At 51.3% G+C, this 15849-nt stretch overlaps 5 protein-coding genes across 5 annotated transcripts; 3 read left to right on the plus strand and 2 right to left on the minus strand.

Moving 5' to 3' along the window:
* Positions 1–26: 26 nt before the first annotated feature.
* Positions 27–1869, plus strand: QC762_505730 (uncharacterized protein; the record flags this gene model as incomplete). The annotated part of the gene is made up of 4 exons (XM_062890996.1): positions 27–98; positions 338–499; positions 577–1086; positions 1154–1869. The coding sequence occupies 4 exons, from the start codon at positions 27–29 to the stop codon at positions 1409–1411; spliced, it is 1002 nt and encodes a 333-aa protein (XP_062742146.1). The 3' UTR covers positions 1412–1869.
* A 3893-nt stretch (positions 1870–5762) lies between these two features.
* Positions 5763–7319, plus strand: QC762_505740 (uncharacterized protein; the record flags this gene model as incomplete). Its single annotated transcript, XM_062890997.1, has 1 exon — positions 5763–7319. One exon carries the CDS (start codon positions 5763–5765, stop codon positions 7317–7319), a length of 1557 nt encoding a protein of 518 aa, XP_062742147.1.
* Positions 7320–7390: 71 nt separating this feature from the next.
* QC762_505750 (uncharacterized protein) lies at positions 7391–9888 on the minus strand. Its single transcript, XM_062890998.1, has 2 exons — positions 9296–9888; positions 7391–9238 (listed from the first exon to the last, which is right to left on the minus strand). The coding sequence occupies exons 1-2, from the start codon at positions 9525–9527 to the stop codon at positions 7491–7493; spliced, it is 1980 nt and encodes a 659-aa protein (XP_062742148.1). The 5' UTR covers positions 9528–9888; the 3' UTR covers positions 7391–7490.
* On the plus strand, positions 9301–14062 carry smc6 (Structural maintenance of chromosomes protein 6). Its single transcript, XM_062890999.1, has 3 exons — positions 9301–10156; positions 10232–13459; positions 13513–14062. The coding sequence occupies exons 1-3, from the start codon at positions 10037–10039 to the stop codon at positions 13663–13665; spliced, it is 3501 nt and encodes a 1166-aa protein (XP_062742149.1). The 5' UTR covers positions 9301–10036; the 3' UTR covers positions 13666–14062.
* A 22-nt stretch (positions 14063–14084) lies between these two features.
* On the minus strand, positions 14085–15539 carry COQ9 (Ubiquinone biosynthesis protein coq9, mitochondrial; the record flags this gene model as incomplete). The annotated part of the gene is made up of 2 exons (XM_062891000.1): positions 15328–15539; positions 14085–15011 (listed from the first exon to the last, which is right to left on the minus strand). The coding sequence occupies exons 1-2, from the start codon at positions 15349–15351 to the stop codon at positions 14085–14087; spliced, it is 951 nt and encodes a 316-aa protein (XP_062742150.1). The 5' UTR covers positions 15352–15539.
* Positions 15540–15849: the final 310 nt, after the last annotated feature.

The raw sequence follows: 15849 nt of genomic DNA on the forward strand, positions 1-15849 counted from the left end.
GAAACAGAGGCTTCACCTACGAAAAAATGACGGGAAGCGGCAAGAGAAAAGACGCGCCAACTGGCGGTGGCGGGGCGCAGCAAGCTAAGAAGAAAAAGGTATGCGGAAACGAATTGTTTACGTCTTTGAGGGGTTTCGCTCGCTCGCGTACTCGTACCCACTATGCGTGAGAGAAAGTCCAGACCTTTGAGCACGTGTTTGTTTGTTCAGTTCCAAAACACTGCAGTACACATTGCATACATGTATTCTTTTATGGTGTACTATTCGCTCACTTGTCATTTGCAACCAAGAATGAGTGTGTATGTAGCGAAAAGCTAACCTATCCGGTATAAAACAGGCGGGAGGCAATGCAGGAAAGTGGAAGACGCCGCATCATATGGCCAAGGCGGCCAACAATCAAGAATCGAGCCTCCAGGCAGGAGAACCGGGCATTTGGGTGACATGTGCCCGGCACCAGGAATCCAAGGCGGCGAGGGAGATCGGGGTGTTGTTTGCCGAGGTTGGTGTTACACATTCCCGGGTTGTTGCTGGTGTGGTGGCTGGAAAGAGCGAATACTTACCGCGGACTACACACAGTATGCAGACAAGATGTATGGCATCAAGGGGGTCCATGACGCCGAGAAGAAGGAAGGTGAGGAGGACGAGGATGAAGACGACATTGAAGCCGCCATCAAGAAGGAAGTGGAAGCGTTGAATGCCAACAGAAAAGGCACCGATGGTGGACACAACATGACGCCCCTCAAGATGAACGTCGACTGCTTGATGTTTGTCAAGACGAAGCCACCGATCGACCCGGTGGCATTTGTGAGACGCATCGTGGAGGATGCAAAGTCTGCTAAGGAGACCGGTCAGATGAAGTGTCGCTATGTGAACCGGCTGACCCCGGTAAGCGTCACGGGGAAGGCCACGGAACAGGGCCTGGAAGGGGTGGCCAGGGAGGCACTCGCTCCTTTCTTCGACCTGACTGGAAAGAAGACAGATGTTGACCAATTCACGGAGGCCGCGGCGAAGCCAGCAGCGGAAACCGAGGCCGGAAGCGAGAAGGCGTCAAATGAGAATTCCCAACCAGCCGAGAAGGGATTCACTGTGAGTTGTTTTGTTATGCATGCTATCTTCGGGTCCTGATGCTGATTGATACGTTCTCTACGGATAGTTCGCCATCCGACCCAGCGTGCGGAACAATAGCTCGCTAAAGAGAGATATTGTGATCAATACCATTGCTGGGCTTATCAATAACGAGCGCCACAAAGTGAACCTGACGTCTCCGGACAAGGTTATCTTGGTGGACGTGTACCAGAAAGTATGCGGCGTCAGCGTCGTTGACGGCGACTGGGAAGAGTTCAAGCGGTACAACTTGACAGAGCTGTATGGGCAGGGCCAGGGAAGCAAGGAAAAGAAGGAGAAAAAGTAGGGGATGGCAAAGATGGAATTGTGCATCTTTCACCATCCAATGTCCCGTCGATGGTTGGAGGAGGTCCGAGATGCAGATGTCAGAGGGCGGCGCTAAGCCCTATTCAAGATAATTTTGACGAGCCGGGCAGCAGTCCCGTGCAGAATGCACCCCTACCTGGCACCCCGGGCACCCTAACAGCATTGAAGCCAGACCGCTATACGGCCCGTGACCCCCCGCGGCTCATCCTAAGCGTCCCAAAACAGCGGAACAGCTTGAATAGCCGCCTTCCAGGTCCAACGTTGCTTTGTCCGGTTGTTGATGTTACATAAGGTCAGAAAAAGAAACAACGGTACTTGAGAGTCTCGGTAAGTGTGGGGCTCGAGGATTTTCACTAGACCCTCCACTACGTAGAGGGTAAAAAACCCTACAACGATAAAAATTATAAGATAAACGCAGACGCGTAAAATGCCAACTCCTTTATTTTACTACTTAAATTAATAAATTTATATTATGTTAAAATACAGCTTTTGTTTGTGGATTTTACAGTGTATCTAAGCTCTGTATATTACAGGGCCTCAGAGGCAATATAATGGCTTGAATCAGCAGTGTTTAGGGACCACGGTTACCGGAACGGAAGCTCGGCCTCCGAAAGCAATCCGAGGTCCCGGAAAGCCGAGCGCTAAGACCGGTGCCTTACAGCGGTCAAACGGTAGCGCAATTAGCGGGCGTTCGGGCCCGGGAACGGAGTCACCCTCGGGGAACGAGTAGAAGGTCGATGGCCTATAAGACCTCTGCCTCACACCCTATTCGCTGTGGTATTTCTTAGTCTACAAGGTTCAATCAATATACTGGTTCACCACACTCATCAGTGCCTCACAAGCCTATGTTACAGTGATTCTCTTCTATATATTACAGGGCGCCGCCCCTGTAATCTACTTTCCTTCAGTGCTATGGCAACTGTCGAATGCTGCAGTCAAAGTCTTCTTCGCTCTCAGTGTACTTGTGACGAACCCCTGTACAGAACCTCTGAAAGGGATACGGGTTGAAGGTAACTTCTGACAATTGGTTCGGTGCAGCTAAACAGTGCACAACAAGACGTCTCAATGTAAACACAAGATACCGTGAATACAATCTGTTATTGCATACTGCGGAACTAGCTATCTACACCAGCCAGTTCCTCTGTATATATAGACCGGTTTATCACCATTATCACTCGTCGTTCACCGAAGGCTGGTGATAATCGTGATTATCACCCTTAGCACTAGTGATAATACGACTTCCCCGCTTTTCCTGTTCCAGTGGTTGGACGGGTCGCGCCCCGCGCTCCCCACTTATGTCAGGTCCGTGACAGTACTGCGCCGATAGCTATTTGAGCTTCTATTTACAGGCCTTAATAGCACCTATTTCAACATATTACTATAATTTTATAAAGTCTCATTATATTAATTATAAATTAAACTAGGCTGTTATGACAAACTCTTATCAAAAACCTCTAAAAGAAATACTAGTTAAAAGCACTTCTAAATAATCTTAGTTCGGTACAGCTAAACAATGTATAATAAACAACGTATTTCGATTACAATAGCTTAAATACTAACGATTATAATTTAAATTATATATTACGGAACTATTTATCTGTATTGGCTAATTTAATTGTATATATAAACCTAGGGACCGTAGATCGTTAAGCTTTAGACAGTTTTCAGTTTTTTTCTTATTAGCCGATACTGGACCGTAGACCGTAAACTCCGCCGCGGTCCCCAGTCTCAATCTCATTGGTTCATCTTGTCTACTTAGACCGTAAGCTCCGCTTAACCACCCAGTCCAGTCCTAATTGGTTTTTTACGTCTCCACTTTCTCCTAGAACTGTGACAGCTTTGCAGGCACTATTTGTGACGGCTGTGGCGGCGTCATCATATATATACCACTGGAGCGAGCCAAGCTAGGAAGCTTGGCTCACTTGTAGCTTTTGATAGCAATCACAGTGGGTATGGTGCAGTGGTCCGGCCTGCCGTGACACTGTTGAAATTTCCTCTCTTTTCTTTTTTAGCTTACAATTTAATCAATTGATATGATATAACTGTTACTTTATCTCAGAACTTAGCTATCAAGCCGTGAAAATTATATTAATATTTATTATTAATAGAATATAAAAACTTGATAATATATTTTAAATTATTAAGTTTTATGTAGTGTAAGTATTTTAAATAAGATATAAGCTTATCAATTAACTAGGTGGAGTTTTGTCCTATAATATTTTATTATTCTATAGGTTTCTTACTCTCTACAAAATGGGATTTCTAGTAAAAATCCTTAAGCTCCACACTACCAAGACTCATGTACCGGGTGAAATATTGATGCCTTTTTTTCTTCTCTAGATTGGATCTTGACATGAGGAAGTAATAATCAAGACAGCCCGTCCAATATATGTAGGTAGAGATACTCAGCTCTTAGTGGCTTTGATATCTGATCTGATCCAACCTGGAAGGGAGGTGCCCCGCAAATTTCGAAGAGCTGCCAAATGCTCCCGAGTTTTTCGCTTAGCACTGGCCAATCACCAAATCCCCGGCTCGCTTGTTTGTGCGCCTTTGCTTTTTCCCCCAACCGCGGTTTTTGGAAATGGCATTTTGCTCATTTTTTTTGGACATGTTCTCTCGCGGGTGACCTTTGTTTTCCTTCAACCTCGACCTATGAAACTTGCGGTTATCGGCCTGGGGGCAGCTTTCTAACCTTTACCACCACCACCCCCCCGTGACGGGATTGCGGCAATCAGCATCCGTGCAGAGCGAAACCATTGCCAGATTCAGACAGCCGCAGGGCCACAGTTCGCTTGTTGTTGCCTGACGGGGGACTTCTGACCGCTCGCCAGCATCGGCCGGCCATTGCATCCCACGAGTGGCATTCCTAATTATTTCCCCAGCGTCTCTTTTTTATCCTCAGTGTGTGAGTGTTCACCGAGCACTTTTCTGGCCTCTCTGGCCCAGCACCTTCCTGTTTCGACTATGGGGTTCATCTCGATAAATGTGAGCTTCGGCATCACATCTGCACGGCAGTGGTTGAACATCAGTACATCAACCCGCGTGGGCGGTCTGGAGAGGTACGGGTGCGTGGTTGCGAGCTGTTGCACAACTTTGCTGCAGCCGCTGCATGCTGTGCTACCCCAGGGAACCTGGCAAGACGATTTCGACATGTTCAATGTCTCTGATGGTTAGGGATCTGATCTGACGTCCGAGACTGGGATGCTGTATCAAGCAGTGTTTACACTATGTACCGCAGTACTCCGTGTACTAAACTACAAAGTCCTGCCATGCCCAGCCAAAACCGTGATATGGAACTTTCCATGGAACTTCAACCCTGACCTCGTCCTCTGAACGAACCCGAGCTGGCCGTTGTGGTTCTCCACGACTCGGGAACCATCTCGGGATCCATTCGGGAATACCCTGGGGCCCCGGTTAAGTTTGTTTTAGTGGATAGCAACGGGGTGACGGGGATGTTGGGGGGTAGGGGGGTGGTGTGGATGAATTCTTAGCCCCTTCCCAGAAGCCACCCGTCAACCCAGCGTCTCACTTAGCGAAGTTGTTCAAAGTACCTATTCCCAGGTATCTTTTCCCTCCCGCCTTTCCATCTATGAATATGACGCGCTTACACTAGGTATCTCTGAAGCAGGAGGCACGTCTCGGCTGCATCACACTAGTGGTTACACTTCGGCTGTGGCTGACGTGCTGTCGTCCCTTCTCGGGGCGTAGTAGCGTGCAAAATTGCTGCCAGTATGTGACCAGGCTGTCAAGGTAAAGGCTGGCTCAGGTTGGGCCTGGTCCTGCTTTCTCGCTTCACAGCAAACCTTATTCGTCCGTCGTGCATTCTTCGCTCCGTCCATGTGGGCTGCTTGGCAGAGGAAGATCCATCCATCACCCAACCGCCTCCCGCCTGGTCATCGTGGTTTTTTCCCATGTGTACATCCCTATTCGTTTTAGAGCTAAAGAGCTGAGGGCATAATAATAATAATAATAATAATGACTGTAATAATAGCAATGGACGACAGCATTGGCTTCTCTCCTCGTCCTCGTCCTCACCCTCGCCCTCGCGTCCGCTTTCGCTTCCAACATCATGTCCAAGGTCGTGTGGCCGCCTTGTTGTTACTGCTGGTGACATTCTGATATCCCTGTTTTCCTGAGCCTGTACCGGCTCTACCAAGTTGACTCCTGCTCAATGGCCTTGTTCTTTGTAGCGGAGCGGCAAGACTGACAAGGCATGGAATCGGGAACCCACAAGGGCCGCACCTCGCTCGCTTGAAGATACTGTTTATTGTCCCTTGCCCCCTCTGTCAAGCCCCGTCAAATCTGAAGTACACACACACACACATATATATATGTCAGGTACCTGTCTCTTTGGAAAACACCCCTCCAGACGGGTGACGATGCCGGTTTGCTCTATCAGGGGCATCAGTCACAACCAGACAGACAGCGATACCAACATGTGTCGACTACCATCAGAGCAGGGTGTCCGGGCCATGTTGGGCTCAGCTGTTCCTGAAGATGTTACCGTCGCCAGAATACAACCACTCCAAAGTCTCAGGCCACAGAGGATATACCAAGTCCACCTTTCCGACAATACATCTCTACGCCTTGTTCTTCCACCAATTTCCATGTGGCGGCCCCTACGATCAGAACAAGCCAGCGTGGCCACCGAGGTAACAGCAATAGACTGGCTACACCAGGTTCTCACTCGACAATCCTCATCAGCCACACCATCTTCCTCCCGGTCAGCCAGGAGAGGAAGCGAAGAAACCAGCAAACAGCAGAACGAAGACTCGAAAACCCTGCTACGACTGCTGCCATCCCTCGTCCAACACGGCCAGGACACCAGCACGGCCCTCCGCGAGCTATTCGCCTTTTATGAACCAAGTCAAGGCACAGCAATAGCCCTCTTGGAACCAAAGATCACAGTGGATCCAAACTCTCCCGAACGACAGCAAGTAGACTTCGAAATCGGCACATTCTACCGACGATTCTTGATCCAACCCGGTTTGGTCTCGCCAACAGGTCGTTTCGGTCCATTGGCAGCTGTTATCCCTCTGCTACAATCATCACAACCCCAAAGAGCACAACCAGGAGCCGGGGGTTTATTTGGAACGGGAGGTGCGGCCAGTTGGTCGGTGGCCTTTCACTCCATGCTCGAAGGTGTTCTCAGAGACGGGGAGGACATGGCGGTTGTGCTGGGTTACTCGACAATACGACGGCACTTTCGGCGGTTAGGATACCTCTTGGACGACGTCACTGTGCCGAAGTTTGTGGTGGTGGATGCTGCCCAAGACTCTAACCTCGTGGTGGAAAGGATACCAGACGGTGGTGACAGAGGAATCAGAATAGCTGGTCTGCAGAGTTGGTCAAATTGCGTCTTTGGCGACCCTCTGTTTGCCACAGTGTTTAGCGATCCGGCAGACTTGCCGCCGCCACCCCCTTCCGACTCTTTTCTAAGGGGGTTAAATTCGACTGCTTCAGCGACATCCCCTCCACCACCTGCAACGTCGGCGTCAACGATGACGGCGACATCAAACTACCTATCAACTCTCAACCCGCAATTAATAGAGGCCCTCCCGTCTGCCCCCGTCCGGCTGTTATTCTACCGGATCTACCACATCCTTACCCGCATCGCCGCCGAGTTCTACCGCCCCCGACCAGACTCCACGACGCGAGAGCTAGAAGCGCGGAGGAAGCTCAATGTAGTGTTGGCGAAACTAGCAGAGATACCAGATGATTTCTTGTGTCCTCTTGAAACCCACTACTCTAGCCTACCCGCGACACCCAACAGCAGCACCAGCACCAAGAGCCTGAGCAAACGTGAATACAGCGTTGCACGACCAACAGGGGAGATGAGTCCAGCAAAGAGAATGCGGGAGTTGGAGATGCCGATACCAAAGAAGTAATGCTGTTTTTTTTTCTTTTAAAGAAACCTGGGAATAATAGCACGGAGTGGGAACAACAAGGAAATATTAAGGGATAGACAACGAACCTGACGGATTACACGAATGAGCGAGCATACATGCATGCAATGTATATGTACCATTATATATCTACATGAATATACAACAAGTAGATCATGCTTTTTCCTTACCCTTGCCTGTAATGGGTGCGGTAGTGGTGGTGTCTTCTTCCTCGTCAGAATCGCCCTCCTCGTCTCGGGGTAAGGTAACCCCCATCAACCCCAACAGATTCCCTGCTGGGCCTGCCATACCAGCTTGGGACTTGAAACTCTCGAGGAGGTTTTTGGCGAGGTTGTAGTCAATATCTACCTCCTCTTCCTCGTTTTCGCTGATCTCTTGCTCTTTGCTTGAGCTTCCAACATCTTTGATCCTTCTTTCTGTGGCTGTTGCTTTGGGGTCCAAGCTCAGTGCCCCCAGCCCCTTGAGCTCGCTCTCAAACTGCTGCATCATCTTTTGGATCTCTTCCGCCTCGTCACCCTCATCATCTTCGTCATTTTCTGAGTCCACTTCTTCAACAACAACCGCTTTTTGTTTCCCCTTGTCTTGTGTTGTTGCTGATGCTGGCGGTGCACCCGATGATTTCCCATCATCACCAGGCAACCCCATCATCTCCCTCATCATCCTCTGGAACTGCTCCTCATCAAAACCGACTTCCTTATCTTCATCCTCCCAGTCCTCATCCTCGTCGCTCTCGTCATCATCATCATCCACATCCATCTCATCATCATCCTCATCCTCATCCCCCAACACAACCCCATCCACACCCGCATCCTCGTTGTTCAAAAACGCCTCAAACCTCTCCACTATCTTCTGGAGATCCGCCTGAGTGCCGGCGTCGCCAAAGCCCCCCTTACCTCCCTTTATTTTCTCGGCCTTGACGCCGCCGCTTCCAGAGCCAGCGAGCTCCTTCTCAAGCTGAGTGTAATCGATATCCATCCAGCTATCATCATCTTCCCTTTCGGTATCCTTCCACTCCTTTTCAATCTGCTCATCAGACGGCAGGATGTTTTCCTCCCCATCCTCGGCAAGATCCCCCAGTAGCAACGCCACCTCCCGAACGACTCTATTAGGGTGAGTCTCTGCCTTGTCACCGGCACACAGCAGCTCAAATCCCGCAGTGAGCTTCATCCCCAGCTCTAAACTCGCAAGCTTCTTTTGTGCAGAGTCGGCGGTGGGGTTCGTGGCGGCTTCGAACTCGGCGGCGTGAAATAACGACTTCCATGCTAGAGGTGGGGGGGGAAAGTGCTGGGATTTGAGCTGGGCGTAGAGGACTTTGGTAAAGCGGATGGAGATGGTGATGAGGTCTTTTGGGGGGAATAGTAAGGGGGTGGTTATTGAGGGGAATAATAGGGGTTTGAGGGAGACGGGGTCTCGGAGGTAGAAGGCTTCGATGGCGGGGGCGATGGATTGGGGACGGGAGTGGAGGATGTAGGCTAGTTTTCTTGGGATGGTGACGAGGGCATGGTGGGTGGTGGAGGAAATGGCTGAGGGGTATTTCTCGAGGCGGTAGAAGGATTCGGCTTCGATGAAGGGGGAGTGGAGGAGGGATGAGGGCCTGGATGTAATGGTTGAGATGGCGGATGTCAGGGTGAGGTTCTTGTTGGGCTGTGTGTTGTCTAGGGGGATGATAAGGAGTTTGCCTTGGTGAATCCACACTCGGTTGGTGTCGTTTTCTGGACTGAGCCACTTGGGCAAGGCTTTGGCTGCTTCGATTAGGAGAAACTCGCCATCGCTGTCAGAGACACGGACCCAAAGGTTGGGGAAGGATTTGGTGAACTCCCGGAGGAGGTAGACAATGAGCCACTCGTCTTCCACATTGTCGCCGTAGTGGGTTGTTCCATGGAGATAGGACAGTCCGGAACCTAAAGGGGCAATCAGCTGGGATGGTCTCATTTACTTCATGCCAAGTACACACACACCTTTCTGGATATTTGTCTCAAGCTTGAAGGGTTCTCGCTGCCATATGTAGTCCTTTGCCAGCTCCGTCAGCTTTTTATCAGCGGCCCTCTTAACGGCTTCCAAGCTGGGGAGATCATTGTCTGACTTTTCGCCAATGATGAATAGCATGTACTCGACACAGTCCTCGGGCAGCCTCATACGAAAACCATCGAACCCTTCGTCTCCAGGACGCAGCTCTGGGGCGTTGGCCATATTCTTTATTTCCTGTCGTCCAAGTTCGTTTGCCGCTTCCGATGAGGACCTGTCAACCCAAACGCAGCTGCCAGCCGTTCGGTCTTGCTTCTTTCCAGCTTTCCTTCCTGTGTGGGGGGTGGCTGCCTAAGGTACCTTACAGCACCAAACGGCCGTTCAAGTTCAAATTTTACCTATCTCTTTTCGATCTTCCAGTTTACTTCAACACTTCAGCGCCTTCTTGTCGACCACGATAGTTACCTTACTGTTCTCATGCCCAGCCTGGCAGTTGAACCTGAGATCCGATCCACTGTAAATGTGGGGTTTAGCGTCTGCACGGGCCGCCTGTCATCAGCTCTGGGCGGGAGTGGAGAAGAACAAGTCACTGGATCTGGGGGGAAGTTCGCGCAAACGACGCGTCTCGAGGGGCCTTTTGCACTGCGCCGCCTACCTACTCGCACCTACAAACAGCTCCGGGACTAGGCGCCGGCTGTCTGAGACCTTTTACCAGCACTTCCATTGTTCTCAAAATGCCGTCGAGGACAATCAATAACCTCGGCGCAGAGTCCTCGCGGAAGCGACACCACCGCGGCGAAGATGACGAGTCAGAAGAGCCTGTACGGCCTTGTTCGCATTTAAATGGTGAATCTGTAAGTGCTCCGGCTTCTTCTCACACATCTGGCAGTGCTTCCTTCTTCATTTACAATGTGCTAATCCTGACCCAGCGAAAACGTGCCCGGCTTTCCGATGTGCGCGATGAAACGCGTGCAAACAACCCCGATGACGAAGCCGAGTATCAAGGAGCTGCCTCGCCCGACACCCCACCAAGAACTCAGTATGAGTTAATGCGCGATAATGGGTTCGAGCATTTGCGAACTGAGGCTGCCGATGACCAGAAGGCGACCCAGCGGCTACGGATGCGACCAAACCGTCTAGGAGAAAATGTGGTCGCAGAAAATGGCATTCTTGAGCAAGTCATATGCATCAACTTTATGTGTCACACGAGACTGAACTGCGAGCTTGGGCCCCTTCTCAACTTTGTTGTGGGCGAGAATGGCAGCGGAAAGAGCGCTGTTTTGACAGCAATCACCCTCTGCCTTGGTGGAAAGGCAAGCTCGACGAACCGCGGTGGTAGCCTGAAAAGTTTTGTCAAAGAAGGAGAGGATAAGGCTATTTTGACTGTCAAGATCAAGAACCAGGGGCCTGATGCTTATCAGCACGATATTTACGGCGATTCCATCACCGTGGAGCGTTGGTTCAACAAAACTGGCGGGAGCGGCTTCAACCTGAAAACAGCCACCGGCTCTATTCACTCGAAGAAGAAGGAAGAGGTTGACCAAATCGTGGAGTACTACGCCCTGCAGGTCGACAATCCACTGAACGTTCTATCTCAAGACAACGCCCGGCAATTCCTCAACGCCTCAAGCAAGGCGCAGAAGTACAAGTTCTTCATCGAGGGCGTCCAGCTACAGCAATTGGATAACGACTACAAGCTGACTGCTGAATATGTGAGCCAAATAGACACCAAGATACCAGATCAAGAACAGAAAATCGAGCTTCTCAAAGTGCAACGGGCAAACGCAGAACGCTTATTGGAGACTCTGGAGGGCGAGCGGTCATTACGCGACAAAATCAACACAATGCGCTTAAAGTTGGCCTGGTCACGTGTCGATACCTGTGAAAAAAGACTGGCGCAAAAGGAGGCGAATCTCGCCGAGATCTCCACCAAGTTGATTTCGGCTGAAGAAAAGTTCGGCTTGAAAAGTCGAGCGTTGGAGCAGGCGGATCAAGAGGTGGAAACCACCAAGGCGAAGCTCGAGAGGGCGAAGGAAGAGGAGCCAGAGCTGCAGGCCAAAGTTGAAGAGGCGAAGGCTCATAAGGAGGCCATGGTAGCAGACCTCATGAAGGTCCAGGCCGAGGAGCGAGAGGCTCACCAAAACTGGAAAGCCATGACTGACCAGGTCAAGGATTTCGAGAGAAAGATTGCGCAGGAAGAGAGGAGTCTGCAGGAGGCACACGGTGGTCTCCAAACCCTGAAGATGAAGGAGCGCGACGAGGCTCGGGCCAGGGTCCAGGAGCTCGAACAAAAAATCGATGACAACAAACAGCTCGTTCCTCGGATCAAGAGCCAGATGAGTGATTCGGCAAGGGCTCTGAACCCCATCAAGGAGCGGGTTACCAAGAAGCAGGAGGAGATCCACAATCTCAAAAAGGAGATTGAGAAAACCCAGGCACAAATCGGTGTGCCGCTTGCTGCTTACCACAAGAATATGCCGAGGCTGTTAAAGGCCATTGACGGCGACAAGAGGTTCCAGCAGAAACCCATCGGCCCGCTGGGCACCGTCGTGCATCTTCATAAACCGGAATGGGGAGCGATTTTGGAGTCTTATTTTGGCAACAACCTCAACGGCTTTGTCGTGTTCAGCAAAGCCGACATGAATGTTCTTGCAGACTTGATGAGGCGATGCGACATCGACAGCAACCGCAATCCCATCTTCGTGGGCCAGCGAAATGCCCTCAATCTGGCGGGAAAAGAGCCAGATGCGGACTTCGACACCATCCTGAGAGTACTCAAGATTGACAACCAAGCTGTTCGGGATACACTTGTTATCAACCACGCGATCGAGCAAGTGCTCTTGATTCATAAGCGCACAACGGCTCAGAGCGTGATGATGGATGGAATGGCACCGCCCCGCAATGTCAAGAGATGCATCACATTCCACGATTCCAAGAACGAGGGGCTAAGCATTGAAATGAAGCCGAGCGGCATATCAACAAGTCCGGTCAGGATTGGGACTCAGCCCAAGCGCCTGAAGACGGAATCTGCCTCTCAGATGGCCTTCTTGAAGGAGTCCCTGTCAAAATTGGAGTCGGAACTCCAAGCTCTCCGAGTTGAATACAAACGTGTCCAGGATGAAAACTCCCACCACAAGACAGCCCTTGCCAAAGCGGAGAAAGAGGGGGCCGTTCTCGCACAGCAGCTGCGAGAGACCGAACTAGAGCTTGCGGAGATCGAAGTAGCTTTGGACGAGTGGGATGGGTCTGACGCCCGACTTCAAAGTCTGCGTGAGCAGCTGGCTCAAGCACTGGAGCAGAAAGCTCACCACGGTCAACAGGTGACTGGGCTTATTGTGGCCAAAGACCAGAAAAACGTACTTGCCGAGGAGGCTTACAAGGCACTCAAAGCTCAGAAGCTGCAGCTCAAGGACTGTGAAGCCAGTGTGAATAAGGCAGAGGAAAAGGCCAAGTCTGCGGAGGCGCACCGGCATATTGTGCTTCGAGAAAAGCTCGACAGTGAAGACGCGTATAAGCAACTGAAGGCAGAACAAAAGGAAGCGGAAGAAAGTATTGGGAGGGAAAAGGATAGGATCGCGGAGAGAGAGGCGGAGGCCATTCAAGTGTGCCCAGAACGCGTGCATTTGCTAGACGGCGAGACGGAGAAGTCCGTCAATACACAGTACTTTGCTCTGCGGGCTCGATACGACAAAATGACCAGCAGACGCCAGTTGAACGAGCAGGAAGTTATTGAGCAAGCCGAAAAGGTTCGGAAGAAGTACGACGAAGCAGTTAATGGCCTCATCTCGATGGTGGAGTCAAGCGAACGTCTCAAGCATTCGTTGAGCCTACGTTTGGACAAGTGGCGCAAGTTCCAGCGGTACATCTCCGCCCAGTCGCGTGTGAACTTCATATATCTCCTCAGCGAACGCGGGTACCGAGGGAGGCTGCTGCTGGATCATAAGCGCAGGCTCCTGGATGTTCATGTGGAGCCCGACCACACCGAGAAACGTGCCAGTGGACGGAGTACCAAGACGTTATCCGGCGGAGAGAAATCCTTTTCTTCGATTTGTATGCTGTTGGCCATCTGGGAAGCCATGGGTTCGCCGCTGCGGTGCTTGGATGAGTTTGATGTGTTTATGGACAATGTGAACCGGGCTGTTAGCCAAAATATGCTGGTAAGCTCAGCCTGTTGTTCTAGGGATGTATATCTGTTGCTAACGTTGTCTAGGTTGCCGCTGCTCGAAGGTCGGTCAACCGGCAATACATCTTCATCACACCCAACGCTATCGACCCAAAGATCATCGCTGAAAAAGACGTAAAACTTATTCGACTCGTTGATCCACGCCAACAACGACTCACCAGCATGCAAACAATATCATGAGGTCTTTATACCTGGTTGGTTTCATTGTACATATTTCTCGGCTTCATCATGTGTCAAAAGTGGGAGGAGTTATGGGTTAGGGAATGCTAGTATCGGACTTTGGGTAGGCTTTCTGTGGTGGATCAGGGGGCAGTTTGGCAATTCTCCATGTGCAAGGCGCTATGTCGAAAGACTCCTACAGGTTTGCTTGGTGCATATGGCGGAAAGGGATGATAATGATTGGAATTCTTGTGCAAATGGCATTGTCTTAGGGTCATCTCCACGTGTAGGTTTTATGGGTTCATTGGTTTTGAACACACAGTTAGTTAGTGGTTGTACATCCAGTTATAATTACAAACTCGTCTGATGACCAAGTCTCTTTCTCTTTGACGACACCTTTTCTACTCATACATATCCATCCCAACATCCCAACATCATCTCTATATCCTAACCCCCTTGCTCCTCAACACATTGACCCCCGCGCTCGCCGTGAAGCCAACCCACTCCCCGACATTCCTAACCGCCCCGCCCAGCTCCTCGGCCTCTTGAAGCCTCCTCCTGAGGAACCGCCTCGTCTCCTGGAACCCCTCGCTCTTGTCCGTCGTCATGAACAACTCAGCCGCGGCATAGATACCACTGAGGGCCGCCCGCTTGGTGTACCAGCTCAGATCAACACTTTTATCCCCGGCAAGATAGTAGATCTCATCTGCCAGCATGGCGAGCTCCCTGACGGCGACGGGGACCTGGGAGGGCTGGGCCATGACTGCGAGGGCCTGCTGCCAGTGCTGGATGATGGGTTCGTTTTGCTTTAGGCGCAGCCAAGTGAGGAGTTCGATTTTTTCCGAGACGGAGAGGCCGGAGAGGAGGTCGCTGTGCTGGCTGGCGAGGGAGGGGAGGGTGGTGCGGGTGGTGTAGAGGTGGAAGTGAATCAGGCGGGCGACGGGGGAGGGGCCGAGGAAGGAGGGGGAGATGTCGAGGAGGGAGAGGTCGCGGGCGGCGAGGGTGAGGGAGGGGAGGGTGAACCCGTGGGGGGGGATGTGGGAGGTTAGGGCGGTGGTGAGGAGGGTTGTTTCGGCTTGGGTGAAGGGGCTGGGGGGAGGGGGGTGGGTGGTGGAGTGGTAGGTTCTTCTTGTTTGGAGGGGTTGCGGTGGTGGTGTTGTTGGTGGTTGGGTTTTTGGGGTTGATTTGGATTTGGTTCGGGGAGTCGAGGGGAGGGTGGTGATGGTTCGGGAGGTGACGGCGGAGAGTCTTCCGGGGAAGGATCGGGTGGCCGGCCGGGTGGTGGTGGTGGGGAGGAGGAGGATGCGCCGGGCTGCGCCGGAGCAGTTGACGGCTGCCGGGGAGGCCATTGTTTGGTGCTTTTTTCCCTATCAGACCTCGAACTGTATAGGTCAGAAAGTTGCGGTTCGTATGGCCCGTATGGGGTTCCTGTGGTGACGTGATGGATCGCAAGGCGCTGTCAACTGCGATATCATCTCATGATCAGTGGTGGTCAAAGCTTGGTGCCTGCAACTGAGGCTTTACTGTATCAAGTTAGCTTAGGGAATACAAAAGTGGTTCTCTACATGTTCTGCCCCACTTTGAGCCCAACCTGGCAGATCGTGGTCTTGCTTCACCAACCCCAACCCTTGGAATTTTGGGACATTGATTCGGTTGACGTCGATATCAGAATCAAAACCTTACCAAGATATTCCCAACGACGTACATCTTGACAGACAGAGCCACCACTCGGGCGGTTGTGTTTGTATACAGACGCCCAGGTTACTCGTGGAACCATCGAAGATCAGAAGATCAGCGAGAGGGTCCCTGAACAACATGGCAGGTGTCGGCCGGGCGTGAATGATACAATGGGGTATAGCACGCATGAAACCAGGAAACTAATGCAAGACCTCGTGGAATCCAGCTTCGACACCGATCTCAGCACCAACTGGAACGACCTTAAAGGCCTCTGAAGAAGCCAAGAGAAAGGGTTACCGTGCCGAAATTCCAACTGATCAATCACAGAGGCATTCACACCGTGTTGTTACCACCGCGGAGACTCTCACACGACTCATCCACTTTTCTTTTTCTCTGCTTGCGACAGCTGTCAAGAAGCCCCATTCATTACCACAACTTATCGAGTCATGTAGATTGTCGGGTCAGGTGCGACATGGGGCTTTCCAACCTGCGCCCAATCGACGTCCATGATGCTGCCGTCTGCTGTAC

The sequence above is a fragment of the Podospora pseudocomata genome, chromosome 5 (genome assembly GCF_035222375.1).
Source record: "Podospora pseudocomata strain CBS 415.72m chromosome 5, whole genome shotgun sequence".
Taxonomy (NCBI): Eukaryota; Fungi; Ascomycota; class Sordariomycetes; order Sordariales; family Podosporaceae; genus Podospora; species Podospora pseudocomata.